At 56.0% G+C, this 26,407-nt stretch overlaps 1 protein-coding gene across 4 annotated transcripts; it reads left to right on the top strand.

Annotated features, from left to right (window-relative positions):
• The first annotated feature begins 1,403 nt into the window (after nt 1-1,403).
• WDR4 (WD repeat domain 4) lies at nt 1,404-25,954 on the top strand. Of its 4 annotated transcripts, none has more exons than XM_032630694.1 (11): nt 1,404-1,543; nt 3,226-3,291; nt 4,293-4,436; nt 11,157-11,313; nt 11,892-12,004; nt 14,697-14,757; nt 20,860-20,958; nt 22,365-22,429; nt 23,160-23,343; nt 24,040-24,109; nt 24,967-25,954. In XM_032630694.1, exons 1-11 carry the CDS (start codon nt 1,455-1,457, stop codon nt 25,161-25,163), a joined length of 1,245 nt encoding a protein of 414 aa, XP_032486585.1. In that variant the 5' UTR covers nt 1,404-1,454; the 3' UTR covers nt 25,164-25,954. The 4 variants fall into 4 exon arrangements, with proteins under 4 accessions (XP_032486585.1, XP_032486586.1, XP_032486587.1 ...); XM_032630695.1 differs by having other exon boundaries at nt 1,411-1,543; nt 4,293-4,384; XM_032630696.1 differs by lacking the exon at nt 1,404-1,543 and adding an exon at nt 2,184-2,309 and having other exon boundaries at nt 4,293-4,384.
• Nucleotides 25,955-26,407: the final 453 nt, after the last annotated feature.

Here is a 26,407-nt window from a genome sequence, read left to right as displayed (position 1 = left end):
TCCCCTGCAATGGAAGGCTGATTCTTAACCGCTGGACCACCAGGGAAGTCTCCCAAGCATTCTGCTTTAAGTCTGGGTGTCAATTCATCCTTGAATCAAACTGGAGGTGGGGTTGAGTCAGGCAGAGTTTCCATGCCTCATGCCTATCGTAATTCGTCTTATGCAAAAATAGCTGATCTTTTAAGACTGCCAATTAGTTGTTCCATTTATTTACTTAGCAAATATTGAGCACTGACTTCATGTCAGGTTTTGTGGTGCAAGCTGGGGCATCGATCGGTGACTTGCCAATTTAATAGGCATCAGTCCCTGCCTTCATGGCATTTGTAGTCTGGAGACAGACATTAAACAAGTTATCACGGTGCTGTGGATGCAAATAATGGAAAGTCAGGAGAGGCTTCCCTGATTAAGTGATGACTCCACTGTGAGGAAACTGAGTGACTGGAATTAACTAGGGACATAGGGTGTGGGGAGAACATTTCAGGCAGAAAGAATAGCACGCGCTAAGGTCCTGTGGTTAGTAGAACCATTGTTCCAGTGAACGGAAGGGTAGTCACGGCTAGAGCACTGAGACTGAAGCGGGCCCGGTAGGGAAGGAGGCTGCAGAGTCGTTAGGAGGCAGACCACATTTGGTCTCATAGTGCAAGATTAGGATTTGGTTTCTGAGAACAATGAGAAGCCACTTGTTGATTTTAAGCAGGGAATTGGAACTGTGTTCTGAAAAGGTCCCTCTGGCTTCAGTGTGGAAATTGCATGAGGTGGGGTGGCGGGGAGACAAGGGCGGATGTGACACCAGTGAGCAGCGAGACTCCTGTGGGCTGTGTCGTGGTGGAGGCCACGGAGCTGGAGAGAAGGGGCGTCCAGGAGGATTTATGAGATTAGATGAAGAGTGTGGAATATGGGGGCGGAGAGTCCCGAGAAATCATCCCGCATAACTGATGCCTGGTGACCCACTCCATGAGCATAAGAACACAGGAAAGGAGCCCTATCTTGGGTTGAAAAATAGCAGTTCAGAGGCTTTGCGTTTCGGGCGCGTCTGGCTTATCTTCCCTCAGCTCTGAGTCCACCTCTGACACCGTGTCCTCGACCTGGAGGCAAACTCAGACCCTCTCACTTTTTGAAGGACCAAGTAGGTACCAGGCCGGCCAAGTCGCCCGGCCACAGCGTGAGAAAGATCCAGAACTGGCCCTATGCAGTCTGGAGGATGAGACGAACACTAAACAAGCAAGTGTATTCCATTCGGACAAACGCAACCCACCCCAAGCCACCAGAGGCGCGAAGGCCAGTTTGCGAGTTCTAGGGATAATGCACCTCCTGCGCATGCCCGGGGCTGGCACGTTCGCGGGGCCAGCACGGATGACGTCTCCTCGCGGCGTCTACGTCTGACGTCACTTTTCGGCGCTGGCAGGAAGGGGCACTAGGCGGCGCACGTGGGTAGCTGCGCGGCGGGCGGGTACATGGCGGGTTCTGCAGGGCTGGCGCTGTGCGGGCATGAGCTGGTGGTGCGGGGCGGCAGCCGGTTGCTGGCCACCTCCACTTCGAGCAGGTGAGGGGTCTGGGCCTGGAGCAGGAGCCAAGGCTGCGGTCGCGTGTCGGGGCCCTGAGACCCCGGCTCTCCCGCACTGCCGGGGTTGCACCCGCCTTGGGGTGACCCCGGGGAGCCCCGCTACTACCTGTGAGCTCTCCGTTGCCACCTGGGCCCGGCCGCGTTCCTGCGCCGCGGAATGTCCGCTCTCCGCGCCTTTCTCCCAAGACCCGCCCAGGGGTCCCCTAGCCGCCTGCCCAGGGCCCCGCGCCCTCCGCGGCGGGTCTGCGGCGCTCTTTGAGGTTTCGGCGCGAGACACTTCCGGGCTGTGCGGGGTCCGGGGGACGCTGGTCAGACCCTCTCTGGAGAGAGGGGTGGAACACTTCCGGGCTCTCCGGGGTCCGGGGGACGCTGGTCAGACTCTCTCTGGAGAGAGGGGTGTGAAGGCAGCCCTTGGGGAGAGGGCTTTTCTCCCGGCCACCAAGTTCGGCGCACCCCCTCTCTCCCCTCCCTCTTCCTGCGTAGGTGCTTGTTTCCTCCTCCCAGCCCACATCCCTCGACCCCGCCCTACTTGCCCTTCGGGGCTGGAGGGTTTTATCTGACACCTCCTCGTTCGGGGGGGTACTCCAGAGCCACTGCGCGCACCTCCCTAGTGGCCCATTACAAGGTCTTGCTTTTGCTTTCCCTAATTTCACGCTCCTTCCTTATCGTTCCCGGGATTTTTAAATCAGTAAATGTTTGTTGATCGAATAGTCTTGACCCAGGAGCCTCTTGGATATTAGTAGTGGTAATTTTCGGCCCCTGTTTTCTTTCCCAGGGTAGTTTTGATTCTTCCATACTTGAAACAATGTGTCTCTCAAATGTAAAGATACTCTTTGTGTTCTTTGTTCAGTGTTTGGTTTCAGAGATCCAATAAGATGTTAAGTTTAGATTTCACAGATTTATTCACAAACCTGTTGTCTGGCCCAGGTTATTTTGTTTTAGAGCCTCGGGGTATCTAACACATGCCACAGTGAGAGACGGCTAAATTAGACTCCATCTGGTTGCTTCATTCCATACCTTTTGAGGAAATCTAGTGCCTGGCTGGCACAGTTTCTGGCTTGGAGGACTGTTTCGCTTCCTGCACTGCAGTGTGCCACGTGAAAAGAGTTTGGCTGCAGTCACTTTAAAGGCTATAAATTTGCACGATGTCTTCTCTGTGCCAGGCATTGGAGGGGGAGCTCAGGGTCTGATAGGGAAGGTGGGTGGCTTCTATACTGGTAAATGCCTGGCAGCCATGGGAGCTTTTCTGGGGCAGATCAGACATTTTTCTAAACAAGTAATGGTGGTTTTAAACGGGTGCAAAAGACCCTCTGAAAACTTAATAACATCAGAATATAACTTGTTCTTACATAGCCATCTTGCACTGATGTTCTGGTTATCAAAGAACGGTATATTACTTCCTGTTGAATTTTTGTCTTCATTTATTTCACTTAACTGACTTTTATGGACAGACCATATCAGTTATGTATGGCAAATATAAATAGGTTAAGCAAATAAAGCTCCTTAACTGTTCCCTGAAATATCTTATGGAGACAGTTTCTTGTGGATAAGACCCTTAGTGAGCATGCAAATATTGTTTTGATCCAGGTTAAAAAAAAGAAATGAACATTATAATTACCGAAGTGCTTCCTTTAAAATGTTTTTGTTATTTTTTTCTTTAGTGATGATGACAGCCTCTTCATATATGATTGCAGTGCTGCAGAAAAGGAGGCACGAGAGCATAAAGGGTGAGATGGTAGGGGAGCCTCTTCAGGGCTGATGCATGGTTTGAATAATGGGACCGTTCAGTCTAAGGAGTAAGCTGTTTTCTTATTTGCTGAATTCTTCATTTCTGTTACCCGGCTGTGTGGATAAACCAGGGACCACCTCAGGAGAGAAATGTGGAACTACCTTTCAAATTCAGCATTAAGAATATTAGCAGTTTTTAAAATACTTTAAATTCGTTTTTGTCAGTAATTAACTATTTTATTGGCACTTTGAAATAACAGGGCAATTTTAAATGCATTGAAAGCAGGTGTATGAAATTCACTTTAGCTAATTGAAAGATAAAAGTAGAGTATGGTTTTTAAAACATTTTTTATTGGAGTATAGTTGATTTACAATGTTGTGTTAGTTTCTGCTGTACAGCAAAGTGAATCAGCTGTACATCTATATATATCTCCACTCTTTTTTAGATTCTTTTCCCATATAGGTCATTACAGAATATTGAGTAGAGTTCCCTGCGCTCTACAGTAGGTCCTTATTCGTTATCTATTTTATATATAGTAGTGTGTATATGTCAATCCCAATCTCCCAATTTATCCCTCTCCACCTTTCCCCACTGGTAACCACAGGTTTGTTTTCAGAGTATGGTCATTCTGTATGGTGGTTTTCTTTAGAAGAATCAGGCTTGGGGCCCACTTTAGTTTTCTTAATATGATTTGATCCCTGCCTCTAGTTGTAGATCAGTTCATGTCCTTGAGGGAGTGGGCCTCTGAGGGTCTTTGCAGCTCAGCCCTTGGCATTCTGGTGTGTATGCTGAGAGACTTTTCTGTTTACTTAGCTTTACTCCTTAAAAATTAGAGTGGTCCTTAACCTCTCCGTGTCCCCTTAATATGTTTTATGTTCTGGCTACACGAACCTCGTCACATTCTCCACGTCCGACCGCGTTACAAGCGCACGGGGCTGGCCTGGAGGGCGCAGCCTCGCCTGCTGAGGTAAGGCCTGACCTGCCCGCTCTCTTCCTCAGGGAGGACGCGCAGCCTGCGGGTGAGGGGAGTGACACGGCTCTGGCGGCCGCCTTCTCCACGTCTGGCAGCTATTTCGCTTTAACTGATGACAGTAAGCGCCTGATTCTTTTCCGTACAAAACCATGGCAATGTCTGAGTGTCAGGTATGAAATGCTAACGTGGAGTCACTACGCTGTTGAACGCACGGCTTACCCTTGCATGCCAGTAACAATAGTGACAGTAGCGATAGTGTAAGAAGCTAACACAGAGCACCAGTTCTGTGCCAGGAGCTGTGTCGAGTGCTGTACTTGTGTTAACTAATTTAATTCTCATACCAGGCCCATGAGTGGGGCGGCGCGGGGCGGGGCGGTGTTCTCACCCACACCACTGCTCAGGAAACTTTGAAGCAGCTCCAGTTACTCAGCTCAGCTGGGCCCCGTCCTGGTCACTGGCTACAGAGTCTGTGCCCCTGGCCACTGTGCCGTTGTGCTTTCCAAACACTGTTTCTCCAGTCTTGTGGTGGCAGAAATAGAGAATGCCAGCATGCCCCCTGGGAGTGTGTCGGGGGCTTCGTGTAAGTTAAGGCACCTGGGCGACTTTTTTTTTTTTTTTTGCGGTACGCGGGCCTCTCACTGCTGTGGCCTCTCCCGTTGCGGAGCACAGGCTCCGGACGCGCAGGCTCAGCGGCCATGGCTCACGGGCCCAGCCGCTCCGCGGCATGTGGGATCTTCCGGGACCGGGGCACGAACCCGCGTCCCCTGCATCGGCAGGTGGACTCTCAACCACTGCGCCACCAGGGAAGCCCTGGGCCACGGTTTTAACTTGGTGAGTTTTTAAGTCGGTGCACTTACTTGAGTATCTCAAAGGCTGGGGGCTCAGCATTGATGGGAGATGATGTCAGTAACTCAGCAAGAACATAGCTGTCACTGGGCCTGGGTGTTTCCTCTTACCCAGCGAAGTCCTGTGCATGCTCTTCCGACTTTTTATTCTTCTCCTGCATCTCTCTCCATCATTTCCTCAAAGGGAGGGGGCACTGTGGTTTTCTGAGCGCTCGCTTCCCGAGAGCTTCCTTGTCTTTGGAGAGGAGGTGGGTGATGCTGACAGTCGGCTGGGGGCAGATGTAAATGCCCTTTGGCTTTGATACTCTCTTAACTTGCACCTTCTCTGTTTCCTTAGGAGGGTGCAGGCGGGCTTTATTTTGATTGTTCTTTGACGTTGATGGAAACACCCACACGGAGCAGAGCCGGCCCTTCCCCTTCTTCTCGCCTCCCTGCAGCTGCAGGGTTTAACTGCCCTTTCATAATCAGAGATAAATGTGTGCGGTTATAACGCTCTAACTACTGAAGGGCCAAGGTCAAGGAATTTCCTGTTGTAGCCGACTCACACCTGTATTGGGACAGCTACACTTCTGAGATTTTTATCTCATCTTATTTGCTGAGAGAAGGATAAAAAGCCAGATTCCAGGTGGCATCAAAAGCAAGGAGTACCCACTCTGCCCTCGATTCCAGTCAGGTTAAAAAGAAAGTTCAGTAACATTACTTCGTTTTTACCTTATACGTGTTTTTGTGTATTAGGTGGGCAATAGATGGTCATGTTTTAAAAGCTTAAAACAGAAACTTAAAAGGATGTATGGGGAATCTCCCTGCACCCGCGCCCTCCAGCTACCGCCCACAGTCAGTTACAGTTTCCAGCCCCAGAATGACTTTTAAATGTGTGTTGCCGTGTAGCCACAGTATAATTGATGATGAGCTGCTCCTTCCTGCCGATGTGAATTCACATCACCCTTAACCCGAGGGGCCTGTGAGGCAGCATCTTCCTGCCAACATAGCCGGAACATTAGCGGGTCACTTAGAGCACAGACGATGTCGTGTGTTTTCGGGGTTCAGGGTTGAGCATCGCCGGCAACGTTGGGGTCTCTGACCCTGAGCTCCCCCACAGGGATCCTTGCGGGTAGCCTTGGTTTTGCTTCCACAGCCTGTAGGGAGCGGGGAGGGCAGGCCCGCGACAGTGACGGCAGGTGATGGTGGCTTATGAGGCAGCCAGGGCTGCCGTAACGAACACCACAGCTTCAGCAACAGGTATGTAGTCCTCAGTTCTGGGGCTGAGGTCCAAGATCAAGGTGTCAGCAGGATTGGTTTCTCCTGGGCGTGGCTTGTAGATGGCCACCCTCTCGCTGTCTCTTCACATGGTCATCCCTCTGTGTGCTGTAAGGGTGCCCATCACACTGGATTGGGGTCCACCTGGACAGCCACATCGCACCTGAATCACCTCTCTAAAGGCTGTCTTTCCAAATACAGCCACATTCTGAGGTCTGGGGGGTTTTTAGATTCCAACATGAATTTGGGGTGGGGGGGACACAGTGCAGCCCGTAACAGTAGTTAATCTCCTTTCTTGACCCTGACTGCTGACTTTTGTCTGTGGAGTCTCCATACCTTACGTCAGATTCTCAGAAAGGGGGCTTTGCCCCAAAAGATGAAAATCAAACGATCTAAAGGAATCTGGCAGTAGTTCTTTTGCTACAGTAAAGGCTGTCCGGCCGTGCTTCTGGTGCGCCCACCAGGGTGCCTCGAGGACATGCAGGCTGATCCTGCCTGCAGCGGGATGTTTTAGAGCTCTGATCGCCCTCCAGGGACATCCGGAAATCTGCGTCTGACCCCCAGGTTGCCGAGGGGACCCGGGCAACGATCAGAGGACCCAGGGGATCAGGCCTGGGTCAGAGGAGACTTGGGGTCTTTAGGACTGAAGGGCGTGTTGCAGGTGTACCCGATGGAGCCGATGGCAGAGATGTCTGTGCTGGTCAGTACTTTGTGAAGAGTAGCAACTGCGTGCAGTCCCGTCGTTTTCTTGACCTTCTCTCTTCATGGACATTTCTTACCTGCGTTTCACTTGTTCTGCTCTTTCAAAAAGTGCTTCAGTGAATTATCATATTTTCTCAGACGTAACTTTTCTCATTTATCTGTAAAAGTTGCTAAAACTGAATTGCCAAGTCTGAAGATGTGTATTTGTAAATTATGTCGATGATCACAAATTGCCTTCCCAAGGGGCTTTCCCTTTACCCCCGGAGTGCAGGAGCAAACACCGCACCCCCCAGCGCTGAGTAGCATCTAACCTTGGGCCTGGGGCCGTGTGAGAGAAAAGTGGGACCTTGCGTGCGTGCCTCGTTAGGAGTGAGGAGAGCAGCCGTACCCTGAAGAACTGCTTGTATCTTGTGAGCTGTCTTACGCCCTTTGCTTTTCTGCGGGGTGGTGGTTCCTTTTCCCTTTGATTCTCTGTTAGGGAACTTGGGTTTTTCCCATTTGTGTTAAACGAGTCCATCCACTGCGGCTGCCCTGTCACCCGGCCGTCCCATATAGCGTCGCGTGCCGAGCAAGACACTACGGGTGAGCCTCGGCCGACAGGCTCCCCCAGGCCGCCGTCCAGAGCTGCCACGGGCGTGCTTGTGTGCAGACTGGGGTCTGCGGGAGGGCAGCTGAGGGCAGGTTCGTAGGTGTCCCGTCTGGTCCCTGGAGCAGTGTGGTTTTTCCTACCACAGCAATTTTTTCCATTCTCCGCCTTGAATTTTTTTGGTTCATGTAAAAATTTGGGAACCTCAGAGAAGGCCAAAGTGGGAACAAAAACAAATCACTCTGAATCTCATCATCCAGAGATCCCTAGCGAGAGACACCACGCGGCCCTCCAACAAGGCGTTTGCCTCCCCGGCACCTGCCTTCCCCCTGAGACAGTTTCTTCGCGGGATCTGTTTCTGCCCCTGGAGACCTGTTGGTCCTCCTAGAGATCACCTCCTCCCAGGCCGTGAGGCCACGGACCTGACCTCTCTTTGGATGGGGGTGATTCTTAACCGAGGGGGTGTGCCCACTGTTAGGGCTCTTGACCCCTGGGTCCCTCGCAGTCACACTGACCACTTCTGTGAAGCGTGGGTGCGGGCGCAGGGCCTGCTGGTGGTGGGGAGAGTTGGCGGCCAGCTTGCTCTCGCTCTGTAGGTGGCAGCTCTGGACTTGCTAGAAGGCAGACACGCGGGTGAACTGCCACTTCTGTGTGCGTTCCGCGGGTGGGTAGGGATTTCACTCTGGACGTGGGCACAGGGGTGTCCATGCAGCCTGCCGCACTCCTGGGTCCTGGTTCCGGAGCTCTTGCCCTTCTTCCGGGGTGGCACGGCCAGCGCCCAGGGCTCCTGGGGGGCTCTGGCTGTTCTAGAAGGGTCCTGGCTCGTGCAGGGTCTGAGGAGGGAGCAGGGGGTCTGCGTGGCGTCGGGCTTCTTAATGAGAGTTTAGGTGAGGCCTCCTCGGGCGCGGGGCGGGGTGGGTGTTCAGACGCCTGGTCCCCGTGACCGTGCCTGGGTCCCCCTACCCCGAGGCCTGTGGGTGTGGACTGAAGGGAAGGTGCCGTGTTGTTTTGTCTCTGGAAGGTTGTGTGTCGGGGCTTCTTTCCACGTGAGACCCAATAACACTCGGGGCCGTAGACCTTAGCGGTCTCGGTGCTGGGCGTTTTCCCTTTAGTCATTCTCTCTTGGCTTTTAAGTTGGTATCAACAGAATAACTTTGTGTAGGAAATGCTTGCATTAGGTGGTGTGGAAGGCATGATGTGATTGGATGAAATTAAGGAACCAGATTACAACTGCAGGACCTCCCTCGTGTTGCAGCCTTCGGATAATGGGGCCAAGGGCCTGGGCCGGGGCGAGCTCAGGGCAGGAGTCATGTGTCTCCCGCTGCCTTTTCCTGTGCGTTTACCCTGAGCTCAGCGCCTTTCCTCTCTGATTACGCTTTTGCGGGAGAGCAGGGTGAGTTGAAGTCGCCGGGGCGACGACATGCAGTGGGCGGTCCCCCCCATGCTGGTCGAGTGGACGTCACCCTGGAGGGGGTGCAGCAGCTCTTCACCTTTGGGGCACAGACCCCTTTGGGATCTGATGGGCCGCCTCAGAACGGCACCCACCCTCGGTACATCTGACGTCCAGTTCATCCACATTTGACCGGCCGGGGCCCCGAGCGGCTGTGGGACCTGCTCACGGCTCAGAGCTCGCTCTAGCGGCCCTTCCTCTGTCCCTGGCAGGGAGGAGGGGGCCGCACCCACCCTGGGGGGGCCTGGGCCTTGAACCCAGTGACTCTGTGGAGCGAGGGAAAGTGCTGAGGCCCCAGACCTCGCGGAGGCCGAAGGTTGGTGCCCCCGGGGCTCGTTCTGCTGGGGCGGCATGGCCAGCCACCGACGGTCCTGTCCGCCACCTGTGTCCTGATGCCCACGGGTCCCAATTCCTACACCTGTCCTGCACAGCTGAGCCACGTCCTGGAATCGTTGCCAGGATGGGTTTAGCCTCAGAAGCTGGAAGCCCCCAGCTGGCAGAGGACAAAGGGGCGAGATGCAGAGTGGGAATGGGGGGCTGCAGTGGGGAGGGGGCCGGCTCTGGAGGGCTCACTTCCTCCTGGGGTGGGCGAGCTCATTGGGATGCAAGCCTGTTGCCTCCCAAGGACTGTCCTAGGCCGGTGCCCCCTAGGAGGTCGTGCCTCCCCCACCCGCCCCCCCAAGGCCGTGGCCGCGCTCCGCGCAGATGCTCAGTGGGCCCGTTAGGCTGTGCAGCTGGGTTGCTGGTGCCGCACAGGCCGTTTGTTTAAATGACGGGCGCGCTGCGAGTTCTGATCAGTCTTGACCTGGGGTCTGCTTCCCTTTCCTTGTTGTTGTTTCCCCACGTTCATGGCATCACGCCTCCTTGCCGGGCTTCACCGGACCGAGGAGTGGGGGCCGTCCAGCAGCTGCCGAGCCCCGTGGCGGCGCCTGGAACCCAGCAGGGCCTCCCGCTCGCTCCTCTGTCCTCTCGCCCCTCCCTCGCCCCTCCCTCCCGGAAGGCGGAAGGCGGAAGGCGGAAGGCGGGCGAGGCTCTGATGGGCCCTGCGTGGGGGGCGTAACGTTCAGTTTCCGTTTCAGGCTGACGTCTGGAGTCCGGCTGCTGTGAGCTGGGTGCTGTCTGCACGGACGTTAGCTCTTTATGGGGACAGTGGGTCTCCTTCCAGCCCTCGGGTGACGGCAAAGCTGAGGCCGGCCCTTCTGTGAAGAGGCCACGCGTGTAGATAAACGGAAGGCGTTTGTGTGTAAAGCAGCGTTATGGCTTGTCTCTAACGTAGGATGAAAAATACGGGCACCCTGTCGTGGAGAGCCTAGTTTGCTACCTGGAAGACGTCCCAGTAGAAACAAAATGAAAAATGGTAACAGGAGGAACCGGCATGACCCCGACCCGGGGCGAGCGGGCCGGCGGTGGGGCCTGTGTCACCACTTGTGGTTTTGCTCCTCGTGGCTGATGTCGTTACTGAACCAGCTCGCAGACGTGACAGCTCTTGTGGCCCCGGATCAAGGATTTGGACTTGTGATGCGCCTCCAGCTCTCAGCATCGCGGCCCTCCCGTGTGCTCACGAGCAGCGCGTGCAGGATCCCGGTCCAGGCGGCAGAGCCGGCGGTGGGTGGGCGGCGCGGAGGGCGGGGTCCTGGATGGGAAGCCACAGGGGCAGGAGGGCCCTCCGCAGCTGTGGTCGCGGCCCAGAGCGCATTGGCGTTTAGGAAGCTGGCTGCTGTTGTGTCCCCCCCCCCACGCACGACGCGCGGGGAGGCCGGGGAGCCCCGCCCCCAGCACTCTATCAGGACAGCCTTCAAACACACTGTCAAGCTGAGCGGGTCTCACGTTGGCCACGTAGAAACCCACCACTCAGATTCTGCCATTAGCACATTTTTAAAAGAAAAGATATTGCGAAAGTAAGTTTTGTCTGAGGCATTGGCTCTGTTTCCATCCCTTATGTTTTTGGCACCGTCTTCGGTAACTGCCACATGGCGGGAGCCTTGCGGGTCAGTGGGCGGCCCTGGCGCCGACCCGTAGAGGCCGACCGTGGGCTTCTCTGGCCTTGTAGGACTGTGGTGAGGAGGTGCACAGCCCTGACCTTCACGGCCTCTGAGGAGAAGGTTCTGGTAGCAGACAAGTCTGGGGACGTTTATTCCTTTTCGGTGCTGGAGCCGCACGGGAGCGGCAAGCTTGAACTGGGACACCTGTCGATGCTGCTGGATGTGGTACGTGGACGACGTGCTTCATTGGCTACAGTCCGGCTCAGGGGACGAGGAGGGGGCGGCCTGTGTGCCAGGTGGGCGGGTTTGGGCTCTGCTGTGGGCAGGGCCCCGATTTCAGAGGTGAAGCTGGCAGCAGGCTGAAGGAGGACGGTCAAGTTAGGGACAGCTGCGTGGTCTAGACGTGGGGGAGGCCCAGGTCGGGGAGACGAGGGGGAGGGGTGTGGAAAGAGCAGGCGTCCTCGGAGCCCCCGAGCCACGAGCTGCGCCCCCAGGGGCCCCGAGAGGCCCATGAGGGCTGGGCGGCGGGGGCGGGGTGGGACCCTGCAGGGGCTCACAGGACCCGGGGGGGTCGTGAAAGACAGATCACCAGGACTCAGTGGCGGGCTGGACATGGGGACACGTGAAAGGAAGGAGAGGAAGGCTACCAGGTGCCGGAGACGGGAGTGGGCGCAGCCGGGCTGGGGCGGGAGCAGGTGTGGGGCAGCTGTGGCCCTCAGGGGACACGTAAGCTGAGGCCTGGGGTGGCAGGGGGCAGGGTTAGCCGGCCATGCTGACCCACCCCTTCTAACCCTCGTGCACAGGCCGTGAGTCCCGACGACCGCTATGTCCTCACTGCCGACCGGGACGAGAAAATCCGGGTGAGCTGGGCTGCGGCTCCGCACAACATCGAGTCCTTCTGCCTTGGGCACACCGAGTGAGTGTCCCCCGTCCCCGTCCCCCCACCGAGTGTCCCCCGTCCCCGTTCCCCCACCGAGTGAGTGTCCCCCGTCCCCCCACCGAGTGAGTGTCCCCCGTCCCCCGACCGAGTGAGTGTCCCCCGTCCCCGTCCCCCCACCGAGTGAGTGTCCCCTGTCCCCCCACCGAGTGAGTGTCCCCCATCCCCCCACTGAGTGAGTGTCCCCCGTCCCCCGACTGAGTGAGTGACCCCATCCCCGTCCCCCCACCGAGTGAGTGTCCCCCGTCCCCCCACTGAGTGTTCCCTGTCCCCCCACCGAGTGAGTGTCCCCCGTCCCCCCACTGAGTGAGTGTCCCCCGTCCCCCCACTGAGTGAGTGTCCTCCGTCCCCCGACTGAGTGACCCCATCCCCGTCCCCCCACCTAGTGAGTGTCCCCATCCCCGTCCCTCCACCTAGTGAGTGTCCCCCGTCCCTCCACTGAGTGTCCCCTGTCCCCCCCACCGAGTGAGTGTCCCCCGTCCCCCCACCGAGTGTCCCCTGTCCCCGTCGCCCCAACTAGTGAGTGTCCCCCGTCCCTGTACCCCCACCGAGTGAGTCCCTCACCCTCCACAGAGGGAGGCTCAGGTTTGAAACGCAGGTGGACCCTTCAGCTGGGGAAGCTGGTGGCGAAGTGAGAGGTGCCTCCTGGGAGGAGGGGACCAGCCTGGACGGCCTGGCCTGCATCGGTTTGCTTCCTCATGGGCCCCGTCTAGCTCACGCCCTGGTCCCAGGGCTTCAGAACCTTCAGGACCTCCTTCCCTGTTCAGAATGCATTTCCCAGAGGTTTTCTTGGGGGCACCGAGGTCTCAGTCCCCAGTGCGTGGTCACCGCAGGCCAGCATCGATGCCCTTCAGCGCCTGGCAGTAGGGTCAGCGGTCAGTGGGGGTGTGTCGGGGGACGAGGAACATGCTTCAGCAGTTGAAATCGTCCAGGCAGGCGTTGTTGCTCTGTGATCTGTCTTCTGGCAAGCGAGCGCTCCTTTAGTAAGTGAAGTTTGACGTCACGTGAGGGTGGCGTTTCCGAAGAATGTCGCTCTTCTGAGGCAGAAGGCTGGTTACAGTTTGCAGGAAGGAAAAGCACGTAGTTTAACTGGCTGAAGCGTTTTAAACTGCGTTATTTGAGGCAGGGGAAGAATTGGAGGGATTTAATTCAATTCTGAGCTCGCTCCTGTTTCCTGGTGTTTGAATGGAACGTAAACGTTGACCTTAAAGGGCGGTGGTTGCTGGCTTTGTACGTCAGGATAGCATTGTTTTCGCTTTTATTCAGTTGTCTAGTGATAACTAGACAGAGTTCCTGTGGCCGGCCAGCCCCCCGCCCCGTTCCCGTCTCTCGGGGGCCTTTGCTGCTCCCCACCCCACTGGGCACACTGGCCTCGGGGCCTTTGCATGTGCCATTTTCTCCACCGGGCAAGCTCTTGCCCACGCTGCCCAGCGCCCTCCTTCACTCAGCTTTCTGCCCGATGCCACCTGCCCTCTCGGGAAGCACCCCTCCCCCCGGCCCCTCCCTGCTGGGCTTCTCAGCCTGTGCCGGCCAGTTCAGAGCCATGAGCCGCCAGGTCTCAAGTGAGATGTGCCAGTAGTTAGTGTAAAACGCCTGATTCCAGAGACAGTGTGAAAAAACAGTGTAAAAATAGCTCATTATTAATTTGTTATATTGATTGCAGGTTGAGATGATAACATTTTGGGTATATTGAGTTAAGTCAAAACATAGTATTAGTCTCACCTGAGTCTATTTACTTTTTTAGTGTGGTTATCAGCAGATGTAAAGTGCCCTTGGTGACTCACATCATGGCTGGGGCCGTGTTTCTGTTGGACGGGCCTTTCTGAGCCTCCGCGGACACCCAGGGTCTCCTATGGCCTGTCTCCCGCCGAGTCCTAGACTTGGGCGGGGGGGGTGTCTTTGTCAGGTTTGCTCACTGCTGTCTGCAGCCCTCAGCACAGCGCCTGGCACGCAGTAGGTGCTCAGTGGATATTTCGGCGAATAAATGACCAATCGTTGCTCCTTAAGAGTCTTGGTGAAGGCCCTGGAAACTGTGGTTTCCACTCCTTTCCTGTAAAGACATCGAGGTGGCTCGTACCTGCTGTCGTGGACCTGCCATTGCGGGGGGACACAGGTTGCATTCATCCTGCAACGTGTTCTTGTTCCTTTTTGAGGGCCTTCGGGGAAGGCTGTCCTGGGGAGGGAGGGTGGCTGCAGCCAGGACGGGGCCCAGGCCGGGGTGAGGCTCCAGGCGGCTGGGATGGGAACCGGTGGAGGCGAGGGAGCCACGGGGGCCCCCTTCCCAGGGTGGTCGCGTTAGAGATGCTGGTGCACGCCTGCAGCCCCGAGGCTGCTTTCTTGGGGGGGCTGGGTTGCTCGGCTGAGGCTTGTGGGTGTGGCCCTGGCTGCGGTCAGTGGTGCTGCCCCCCTCCACCCGGCCCTGCTCGCAGGTCGCCCTGGCGTCACAGACCCCGTTGAAGCGCGTGGTTGGACAGCTCCCGAGCAGGGCAGAACCCCGGGGGCCTTCCTGGCAGGCGTGGCCGGGGACTGCCTCTGGGCCCGAGTGACGGGGCGTGCTCCCCACGCAGTCACGCTACCCCTCTCGGCTTCTGTTGGGGTCAGGCTCCGAGGTGACACGGGCGGGGCAGAGTCACAGCAGCCCGGCTCATCCTCTGCCTCTCTCCACCTGTAGGTTTGTGAGTCGCATCTTCGTGGTGCCCGACCACCCCGAGCTGCTCTTGTCCTCGTCCGGGGTAAGTGCTCTGCTCCCCACGGGCGCCCCGGCTCCCCGTGGTGGGGGTGCAGCCTGGAGCCTCGGTTGGGGGAGGACCTGTCAGCGAGCAGCCTGTTTTCTGTTCCCAGCGTGGTTGGGAGGTCAGCACGTGCCTTTCCTGGGTGGCTGTCCACTAGGTGGTGCTTGTGGTCTGCAGGGTAGAGCTGGCCGGTTGCTCTGTGTGTGTGTGTGTGTGTGTGTGTGTGTGTGTGTGTGTGTGTGTTGAGCCAGAACCGCTGTGCAGACGGCCCTTTCCGAATCCCAGAGGGACCTGGTTCCCTCCGGTCCTGCCGCTCTCATGCCTTGTCCCTGACCCGCCCCTGTGTGAGCGCGTGGAGAGGGGCCAGGCACTTGGCCTTGGAAGTTTGATCAGTAAGTACAGCAGCTCTGTCCCAGGAGCCGGAAGCCTTAACAGCTGAGTGATTGGTGGCACCCTTCTCTAAGGAACACTCTTTAGAAGGATCATCAGGCAGTACTTTTGCTGAAGTGCAGGTTTTGAGTTCCTAACTGGCTCTGATTCTTCTTTTCTTTTCAGAAGCTCTGCCCACAGCCCTTTATCTTTGTCTTTCCATCCTTTAGCTTTTTATGCAACTCAGGGGCCTGGGGTGGGCTGGGGGCCTCATGGACTCCTGACAGGCAGGCCTTCCAGGCGGTGGCCACGTCCCATTTCCTTCACCAAGTGTGGTTTCTCACAGGTTTTTACTTTTCCCTTCTCTTGAAAGTGACTTGTGAAAGTAAAGAGAAGAAAATAAATGTGCTGGAGTTCCCAGAGATAGCCAGTTTCTGTGAATTTTGCTGTAAGCCTCTTTTACAATAAAAAAAAAATACTCAGCCACACAGAAAAGCGTAGTGACCACCTTTGGTCTTACCACTTAGCTTTGTCAAGTCCAGCGTTTTGCTTCTACTCCTTTTTACAGAACTGCAGTAGGGCTGGCGCTGGCCGTCCTGGGTGCCCCATCCCATTGCCTTCCTACCTCCTCACGGGCCCCGCGGCCCAGGCGTGGTATGCCGCGTGCCCTGCGTGCTGTGAAGTGCAGATTGTAGGTTGATTTAAAGAGTCAGGTGCTGCTGTGAGGCTTAGAGTGGAAACTAGCACTCCATCCGCCATGGCCTCCAAGGCAGGCCCTGGGAGCCTTCAGCCGTGTCCTCTTGATGGCCGGTGTTTCCAAACAACACGAGTTATCAAGAAACAAACACGAGCAGTTTCTTCGTGTCAGCTGCTGCCATCTGCATGGGAATCAGCAGTGTCCTGCCTGCGTCCCCTGCCTCTTTGCTGGTGGGCTCCTTGTCTCCAGAGCGTGCCCCCCGACCTTGTTTGGGGTACATGTCATGGGGCAGCTTTCTGAAGGTGCAGGGAGGGTGGTTAGGAAGGAGCCTGCCTTTCAGGAGGTGCCCTTCTCCCGTCTCCAGCACTCGGTTATCAGGCAGGTGTGTGATGCTCAGTCAGATGTTTCCCTGCAGATTGTCAAGCCGTTGCTCCAGGCTTTTCTCTGGTTTTTAGTTTGCTTGGTTTTCTGCCCGCTTTTTCTTTTGAGAAGTCTGTGGCCATTGAGTCTGGGTCCTTCATGTGGGCTCTGATCGCCCTTCTCTCTGGCTGTTTTCTGGGGGCCTTCTCACCCCGTGCTCTGAAGAATGATGGAGCAGGGCGGGGGTGTCATGGGGGCCCTGAAATTAGCTGCACAGTCAGTGGCGCTTTCCGTTCTGAGTCTTCAGGTCCACAGACCTGGGAGTTTCCTTAGGCTCCCTCCCTCTGGAGCCGTCCGCGCCTCACTCTTCCTGGGATTTGTGCAGTTGGATGTTTGACCCGCTGACTCTTGGTTCTTTCCTTTCATATTTTTTCTCTCATGTGCCTGCTCCCTGTTCTGCTTTGGGGGAGATTTTCTCAACTTTATTTTCCAGACTTCTGTGGGCATGTTCATTTCTGCTGTGGTTTCTACTTTCCAAGAGGCTCTTTCTCGTCCTTGGGATATTCTCTCTTCATAGCCCCCATCCTTGCATCCTGAATGTAGACTTTGGATCTCCTTGAGGTGCTGTGACGTGTGTTTCTTTTTTTAGGGATTTTCCTGTGTGTGTTTTCTTTCCTCCCTGTATGTCACACACCTTTCCAGCTGGAGGTTTTCCTCGATGTCTGGTGGTCCGTCCGCTTATGGCATTGGGGCTGGGTTTGCGAGCCCGGGTGTCAGACTCAGGCACCCGGCTGCATCCCTGTGGGAGCCCTCCTGGGTCAGTCAGTCCTCCTTTTCTCATGGGGGTGGGGTTCGGTGTCCTGTCTTCACCCTTTGTGGGGAGGGGCCCCGTGTCTCTTCTCTACATGTGTCCCAGCGTCCCCGAGACCAAGGCCTCTTGTTCCCATCATCTGTCCCCAGCATCTGGGTTCTGTCTGCATCTACCCGTGATTGGCTTTGTCCTGTGGGGCTCTGCTCTAAAACACCCCTCGTCGCCTGGGGGGACTAGAGGCGAGTGGGGACACCTGTAGATGTGCGTTCGTCAGCCATATCGACGGCAAGGCATTCATACTCACATCCCAGCCCCCGGAGATTCCTGCCTTAACCATTTGGGGGAAGTTAATTTTCCTCTCTCTCTCTCTCTCTCGGTCATTTAAATCACACAGAGGTTCTTCTCATCAGACTTCGTATTTGCTCTGCAGGTGGATGTGGCCTGTGCACGTCTGGTTTTAGTAAAGGCATCCCACTCACAGGAGGGGTTCTTCTGAGGCGGATGCTGGCGTGGACCCTGCTTCGTTTCAGTCATTGTCTGGTCCTTCTCCTTAGATGTGTGGTTCTATTTCCTGCCGTCCTCATGAGTGTTGTAACAAACGTTCCTTAATATAACCCTCTCCTGTTTTCTGTATTACGGAGGTAACGTTGGTTTATAACGTGTGAGTTTCACGTGGACAGCGTTGCATTTTGACTTCTTTATACACTACGGTGTGCTCACCACCGAAAGTCTAGTCACCGTGCGCCACAATACCGTGCATTTGAGTCGCTTCACTCATCTTGCCCTCCCCCCACCCCTTCCCCGCTGGTAACCACCGCTCTGTTCTTTGTATCTGCACGTTTGTTTTTGTTCTGTTTGTTTACTTTTTATATTCCACGTATGAGTGAAATCATATGGTATTTGTCTTTCTCCATCTGACTTATTTCACTGAGCGTAATACCCTCCAGGTCCATCCATGTTGCTGCAAATGGTGAGATTTCATTCTTTTTTATGGCTCAGTAACGTGTGTGTGTGTGTGTGTACCACATTTTTCTGTTGATGCGTACTTCGGTTGCTTCCAGATCTTGGCTATTGCAAATAATGTGGCAGTGAACAGAAGGGTGCGTATATCTTTTCAAATTAGTGTTTTTTGTTTTCTTCTCAGGGGTGGAATTGCTGGATCATATGGTAGCTCTATTTTTAATTTTTTTTTTTTTTTTTTTGCGGTACGCGGGCCTCTCACTGTTGTGGCCTCTCCCGTTGCGGAGCACAGGCTCCGATGCGCAGGCTCAGCGGCCATGGCTTACGGGCCCAGCCACTCCGCGGCATGTGGGATCTTCCCGGACCGGGGCACGAACCCGTGTCCCCTGCATCGGCAGGCGGACCATCAACCACTGCGCCCCCAGGGAAGCCCTATTTTGAATTTTTTGAGGAACCTCCATACTGTTTTCCACAGTGGCTGCACCAGTTTACATTCCCACCAACAGTGCACGGGGGTTCCCTTTTCTCTACATCCTTGCCAACATTTGTCATTTGTTGTCTTTTTGGTAGTAGTCATTCTGGCAGATGTGAGGTGATATCTCATTGTGGTTTTGATTTGCATTTCCCTGGTGATTAGTGATGTTGAGCACCTTTTCATGTGCGTGTTGCCCATCTGTATGTCTTTAGAAAAATGTCTATTCATAGTCTCTGCCCATTTTTTTTTAAATAAGTAAATTTATTTATTTTGGGCTGTGTTGGGTCTTCGTTTCTGTGCGAGGGCTTTCTCTAGTTGCAACAAGCGGGGGGCCACTCTTCATCACGGTGTGTGGGCCTCTCACTGTCGCGACCTCTCTTGCTATGGAGCACAGGCTTCAGACGCACAGGCTCAGTAGTTGTGGCACACGGGCCCAGTTGCTCCACGGCATGTGGGATCTTCCCAGACCAGGGCTCGAACCCGTGTCCCCTGCATTGGCAGGCAGATTCTCAACCACTGCGCCACCAGGGAAGCCCCTTCTCTGCCCATTTTTTTTTTTTTTTTTTTTTGCGGTACGCAGGTCTCTCACTGTTGTGGCCTCTCCCGTTGTGGAGCACAGGCTCTGGATGCGCAGGCTCAGCGGCCATGGCTCACAGGCCCAGCCGCTCCACGGCATGTGGGATCTTCCCGGACCGGGGCATGAACCCGTGTCCCCTGCATCGGCAGGCAGACTCTCAACCACTGCGCCACCAGGGAAGCCCCTCTGCCCATTTTTAAAGGTTTTTTTGTTGAGTTGTAGGAGTTCCTTATCTGTTTTGGTTATTAACCACTTATCAGATGTATGATTTGGAAATATCTTCTCCTATTCAGTTGGTTGTCCTTTTGTTGATCGTTTCTCTTGCTGTGTAGAAGCTTTTTAGATTGAAATAGTTCCATTTGTTTATTTTTGCTTTTATTTCCTTTGCCTGAGGAGATATATTCAGAAAGATATTGCTAAGATCAATGTCAAAGAGCGTACTGCCTGTGTTTTCTTCTAGGAGTCTTATGGTTTCAGGTTTTACGTGTAAGTCTTTAATCCATTTCAAGTTCATTTTTGTGTATGGTTTGCGATTGTGGACCAGTTTTATTTTTTTGTATGTGGCTGTTCAGTTTACCCCACACCATTTATTGAAGAGACTGCCCTTTCTCTGTTGTATGTTCTTTACTCCTTTGTTGTAAATTGTCCATATGTGCATGGGTTTATTTCTGGGCTCTCAATTCTGTTCCATTGATCTGTGTGTGTGTTTTTCTGCCAATACCATGACATTTTGATTATTGTAGTTTTGCAGTATAGTTTGAAATCAGGGAGCGTGACACACTCTAGCTTTGTTATTCTTTCTCAAGATGGCTTTGGCTATTTTGGGTCTTTTGTGTTTTCATATAAATTTTAGGATTTTTTTGTCTTATGTTTGAAACATGTTGTTGCGATTTTGATAGTGATTGTAGTGAGTCTTCAATTGTTTTAGTTAATAATGTACATTTTAACAATGTTAATTTTTCTAATCCATGAGCAGGAATATCTTTCCGTTTGTGTTTTCAGCTTCTTTCTACAATGTCTTATACTTTTCTGAGTACAGGTCTTTCATCTCCTTGGTTAAATTTATTCCTAAATAAATTGTAAGTGGGGTTGCTTTCTTAATTTTTCTTTCTTGTAGTCTGTTGTTAGTGTGTAGAAGCACAACAGATTTTTCTACATTGATTGTGTACCCTGCGACTTTATTCTATTCATTTATTATTTCTAGTAGTCTTTTGGTGGAGGCTTTTCTGTATATAAAATCACATCTGCAGACAGTAACAGTTTTACTTCTCCAATTTGGATTCCTTTTCTGTTTCTTGTCTGATTGCTGTGGCTAAGACTGCCATTACTGTGTTGAATAAAAGTGGCCAAAGTGGGCATCTTCGTCTTGTTCCCGATAAACCCTCCTTTTTTTTGCATTTGTGTTATTTTTGGAGCACACATCAAGGCCATGCCAGTTGACGCTCTCATGGGTAACAAACGGATGTCCTCTTTTCACGCATTCTTAAACAGTGATGTGCGGGCAGTTGTCACATGCTCAGTAACCCCATGTGTTTCTCCTTGTGCGAATGCATGCTCATTGATGGGCCCGTGTGTGTACGTGCATGCATGCGTGTGTGTTCACTCCCAGCCCGAGCATAGCAGGTGTGGTCTTTGACCTCCGGCATGTGACAGGGTGTCTTGTGACCTTGCCCATTTGGCTGTGTGGGGTCACCCATGTTTACTTATTGGTCTGTGCGACTCTTTGCACAGTTGTTACTAAGCAAAGAGCCTTTAGCTGGGAGAGAGGTACGGTGGACACAGCTGAGTTATTCCCACTACCCGGTGAAGCCTGGATGCCTCATTGGGTGCTGACCCGTCCTTGGCGTGTACAGGACCGCACCCTGAGACTCTGGCAGTACAGAAGCGGCCGCGAGTTGCATTGTTGTCACCTGCCCAGCCTGCAGGAGCCAGCGGAGCCCTGGAGCAACAAGGTAACCTCACGTTTGTCTCTGGTTTATAGGGCGTCTCTCCAGTCATGGATCCTGTGGAAAAAAATTGTTTTACGTTGGAAAAGTGTTTTTCCTGTCAATGTAAACTTCTTCCAGCTTGAGAGGAATCGTGTATTTCAGATTCTGAAGGCACCTAGTCACGTAAATGGGAAAAAATTTATATCTTACCATGTTTGCATTCAAACCACTAATTTACAGAAAGGCCTCTAATCCTGCTTGGAAATGGATAAAATAGTGGTGCCTGGCGGGGAGCTGAGCATGCCCAGGATTCCCTACCTCTGTCCATCGTGGGTCAACCTCATGCCCCCAGGATGGCGCACTGGCCAGTGCATCCCCAGGTCAGGTCACCTGAGCCTTCAGCTGTCAGGGGATCTGCAGGGGAGAAGGTGTGGGCTGCCTTTCAGGCTCTCGGGGTTCTTGGCTCTGATGCTCCCGGGCGGGCGCCCTGTTTGGCTGGGGTCCAGCTGATCACACGTGGACGGTTCTGGCAGCTTCCAGAGGCCCAGCTGGGCCTGGTGGGGAGGGAGGGTCTGCTCACGCGTTTCCAGGGCCTGCAGAGCTGGCCTGGGGGCTGGGGTCATGACGCGCAGGGTGGCAGCCCGTGGCACGGGGCTTTGCTGCGTGTCTGACGAGACCTGGGCCTGAGCTGAAGGGCTCTCCTCCCTTGTCCTTGGCTTCTCAGTTCTCTCGTCTACCCCGAGACCTCTCTCTAGCACGTGGGCAGGTAGGCCTGACGTGGGTCAGAGCCCCAGGACCCCAGGGCCGCGGCCACCCAGCCCAGTGGCTGCAGGGCCCTCTGGGTCAGTGGCCTCCAGCTGCCCTGGCTGCCCCCGTGCGCGCCTCCGCCTTGGGTCTCTGCAGCCACGGTGCCCCCGTTAGAGCTGCGGCGGAGAGAGGCCTGCTCCTTCTGCCTTCTTCCCGTCAGCGCTCTGCTCACCCCTGACGCCCCTGGACGGCGAGGAGAAGGCGTAGAGGGGAGCGGCGGCCAGGGCAGCCCCCGAGAGCTGTGCGTGGGCCTGCCGTGCCCCCTGCGCCTCTGCTGGCTCCCAGCCCAGGCTGCTTTCTCTGCCGGAGCCTGTGGACGCCCACATGCATGCCTTTCTTTCCTCCCCATGTGCTCTGTCCTCCCTCCTTTTTGAGCAATTCCATTGGCCTTGGAGATGTGGCACAGCTCCGGAGGGAGGGCCAGAGCCACGGAGCGGCCTCTGCCGTCTGCCCCGTGTGTCGGAATTCCCTGTGAGCTGTGCCCTCACTGGTGTCCAGAGAGTCCTGCAGTGTCTTCTCTTTGCCTGTCATGGACCACATGTGGGGACTGTCCGTCCTGCAGCGATGCTCGCAGTTTGAGGCTGCCAGGCTGACACCCCTGAAGCCGCTGCTTTTCCTTTCAGAGGTTTGCTGCGTCCAGGATCACTTACTGGCGCCAGGAGGACTGCGTGGCGCTCCTGTGTGACGGGTGAGCCCGCGCGGCCCGTTCGGGAGGCTTGGACGACGACGCTGGTGCGGCTTCTGCCTGCAGTGAACTTTGCTTTACGAGCCCTGCTGCTGCGGGCCGGGCGGCTCCCTTTCCGTGCGCTGCATCTTAATCCGCTAGGGTGAAGGGAGCAGTGGCCCCCGGCTGGTCTTTTGTGCAGATAGAATCCCAACGAAGGGTCGGCTGTGGTAGAGTCTACCTCATTCAGTCCCAGTTGGGCATGAGAGACCCGTCGGGGGCTGGCGGTGCTGACGAGGTGGGTGTGGGGGGCACGGGCCACTCAGCGTTCCCTCCTGGGCCTTGTCTGCGTGTCGAGGGGGGCGTTTGGGGGCCTCCCACATTGTCACTTGTCCTGACAGCAGGCCTGGGGCGGGCGGCTGAGCTCATGTTGGAAAGAGGACGCAGGATTAGAGGGTAAAAAGCCTGCTGGGGAGGGCTGAGCGAGGCCTGGGGTCCCGTCCGCTGCTTGGCGGGCAGGGCGGCTGTCTCATCTGCATGGCTTCGACTTTGCTGCCTAGTAAGCTGCCCCCGGACTTCAGGACTGGAGCGTTCGTTAGCTCACGGTTCCCGGGGTCGGGGAAGCGGGAGTGGCTTGGCTGGGGGCTCCGGCCTCAGGGCGTCCCGAGGTTGCCGCTGAGGTGTTGGCGGGGCTGGCCCGGGGCTGAGTGCCCCCGTGGGCGCTGTCGTGATCGTCCCCTCTCTCCCTGGGAAGGCTGCCCGTGGTCTGCCTCTTCCAGCTGGATGTCCCCCGGCGGCAGCTGGTCTACCAGCAGCAGCTGACTTTCCAGCACAGAGTGTGGGACGCCGCCTTCGAGGAGGCCCGGGGGCTGTGGGTCCTGCAGGACTGCCGGGAGGCCCCCCTCGTGCTCTGCAGGCCTGTGGGCGGCCAGTGGCAGGTGAGATGGGCGGCCCCGCTGTTTCCGTCGACCACGCCCGTGCCAGCGGCTGTGTCCTTGGGGGACAGCGGCCGCAGGGCTTGCGGCGTGGGTGCAGGGAGCTGGGTGCCTGGCTGGGTTCTTCAGTGTCACGGTGCCTGCACGGGTGTCTCGGGGGTGAATTGCTGTCATTGGTATGTATTTCCTGTGATTGTTCGGCTGACACGTCTTTTTAGGAGAAAAGCCCACAGTTGGTGAGCCCTGGGTGTGTATCCTTAACGTTTGCAGCCTCAGCGCAGCCTTGCGCCGGGGCAGTGGTCCCGCTGGACAGCGAGGGGGCCCCTCCTTGCAGCTGGCCTGGGTGAGCCTGTGCGTAAAGCAGGGATGTCACCTCCCGCCTGTCCTGTGTCTAAGGTGCCACGGGGAGAAGCAGGTGACACCCGCAGAGCCCTTTGCAAACTTGCACGGCCTTGACGAGTGCTCAGAGCGCCCGACAGCTCGCTCGGGGGTCTCTATCTGAAAACTAGCAGTGAGCGATGCCGCCAGCCGGCGCCTGCCAGGTTCCAGGCACCTTGGGCGGAGTCCTGCGTGGCGAGCCGCGGTCGCTGCCATGCCTGATGAGCCGGGGAGAGCAGCCTTCCCGCCTCCTGTGAGTACAGGGGTCGACCACTGTCCACCGGCCTCTTTCCAATAAAGGTTTTCCGTTCGTCTTCTCAGTCTCTTCCTGAAAGTGCTGTGTCGAAGAGGGTCTGTGCTCACCTTCGCGAGAACTGGGCCATGTTGGAAGGTGAGGACCCGTCCTGGCCTGCTTTGCAGGGTCATGTTCGGCCGTGGGCGCGGGCGGACGCTGGTTCCAGAGCGCGGAACGCAGCAGGAAGCTCTTCTGTGGGTGAGGGTGCAGGGCCTGCGGTGGGTGCGGCGTGTGTGTCCGCGTCCGCGTCAGGACAGCAGAGCTGCTGTGAGCTGGGGCCTGGCTGGTTCCCTTAGCGGAGATTCAGGCGCCGAGAGCCCCTCCGTTTGTAGTGGCAGAAGGCAGGCTCTTGGGACGCAGCTTCTGGCTGTGTCTGGGGGTGCTTTTAACTAGGCCCTGGAACTCAGGTGCCTTTACTCGAATAAAGAAATGATTGCTCAGAAGACTTTTCTTGGGAAGACAAGCCACCGTCCGGATGGAGGCCTGGGTCCTCTGAGCTCTGGGGACGCAAACGCAGCTTCGGTGTGTATAGACGCTAGAGCAGCCCGCACATCCCACTGTTTCTGTGGGTCCTGCGGGGTCTGCATCCGGCCGCTCGGTGGTTGGCAGATTTCAGGTCCCCGCTTGCTGTTGGCTGGAGGACACCCCAGTCCCCAGTGCAGAGGAGCAGGGGCACGGTGCCGACAGGACACAGCCACAGCCTCTGCACCTGGCCTCCCGGGGACCCCTGGGCCCCGCATGTCCTGTTAGAAGCGAGTCCTCGGTCCAGCCAGGTGTGGCCACCAGAAGGTGGGCATCCTTGGGGCCATGCCAGAGGAGGCGCCACAGGTCCACGGAGAGCCGGGTGGTCACTGTTGCAGGAGGGTCCCTCCGTCCCACCACGTTCCCCGCTAGAAGCAGAGCCCCTGCGCTCCCGTGGCACACTGGCACCCACCCATTCTTGTTCTGCACAGGCTCTGCTGGCACGGACAGTGGCTTCAGCAGCCTCTACAAGGCCACCTGCGACAACATGACCACTTACCTGAAGAAGAAGGAGGAACGGCTGCAGCAGCAGCTGGAGAAGAAGCGACGCAGGGGGCCACCGCGCGGGTCCAACGGGCAGACCAAGAAGATGAAGGCGGGGCGCGCACCACGGAGCTGCTCGTCCTAGCTCGGCTCGGGGGGTGCTCGGGGCGGCGGGACGCTGTGCTCGCCCCTCCTGCCCGCAGCGCCCTGACGCAGGCAAAGGGGGGACCTCATTCCCGACTCGGGCTGGGGGGCGGCGAGATCCGTCCCGACTCAGCGGACACCTGGGGCCGTGCCGGGTAGCTGGACGTGGGACCCTGGGCTCTGGAACGTTCTGTTGCTGAGCAGAGCCCTCTGGCTGGAGGGAGGCCGTGCAGCGTGCTAGCCGCTATGGCTGAGCAGTGAGGGCCTCTGAGCCCCTTCCCTTCACACCGTGGTGCACGTCACCCTGCAGGCGTGGCGCTGTCCTTTCCTGCTCGTCCACGCGGCTTCCTCTAGGGGAGCCTGGGCGCGGACGGACGTCTTCCCAGCAGTGCGGTGCTTTTCTCCAGTCCCCTCGCCCTCCCGGATGGTCCACTACGCTGTCCAGCGGGCGGCTGCGTGCCGCGGGGGCCGTAAACCCGAGGGGAGTTAAGTCCTCGGTTCCCTGGGCAGCGCTGGCTCCGGTGCTCAGGCCCCTCGGGGTGCGGAGAGCTCCCCGCCGGCGCTGGTGGAGACGGGAGCTTGTCCGCGACGCGTGCGGACAGAGAAGCCCGGCTGCGCGCTTTCTCCGCAGGGAAGTGGCGGGTGACGCTGTGTACGTTTGATTTCGGTTTGCACTTTGTGCACGTGCTGCAGAGCAGCGGGTCGGCTGAATTCTAATCACTGATCAATAAAGATGAGCTTTTTTGCAGCTTCTAGAAATTTTAGCAGCAGCACCTGGAGCTGATCTCAGAATATATTGAGTGGAACCATTTGTGATGAGTGCGCTGTTTCCGACCGAAACATTTGCCTTTTGATTTGAAGAAAAACATTTCTTTGGTTTGGGGTTTCACAGGGTACTTGGACACAAGTCATTTTGTGTATCAGAAGCTGCAAGGCTTCCAGCTTTTCCTCAGTGCCTCGTTTTACTTTAACCATTGATCTGAAAACATGCTGTTTGTGAGCCGCCCGGGGTAACTTCCCACAAGGGACATCAGGACCTCCCCAGACTGGGGGCTGTCTCGGGCAAAGGAGAGCAGAGTGGGTGTGCCTGGGATGGAATGGGGTCCCCAGGGCAGAGTGGGGTGCCCAGGCCATAGTCCTGGAGGGGGAGCCTGACCTCGTGAGCACTGCATCGGGCCCAGGAAGGGTTTTCGATAATAGTCTGCTCTGAATTCTTGGTTTTAGGAGCAATTTAGGTTTGTTCTT

This window comes from Phocoena sinus, chromosome 4 (genome assembly GCF_008692025.1).
Source record: "Phocoena sinus isolate mPhoSin1 chromosome 4, mPhoSin1.pri, whole genome shotgun sequence".
In the NCBI taxonomy this organism is placed as follows: Eukaryota; Metazoa; Chordata; class Mammalia; order Artiodactyla; family Phocoenidae; genus Phocoena; species Phocoena sinus.
This window is presented reverse-complemented; position numbering and strand designations above follow the sequence as displayed.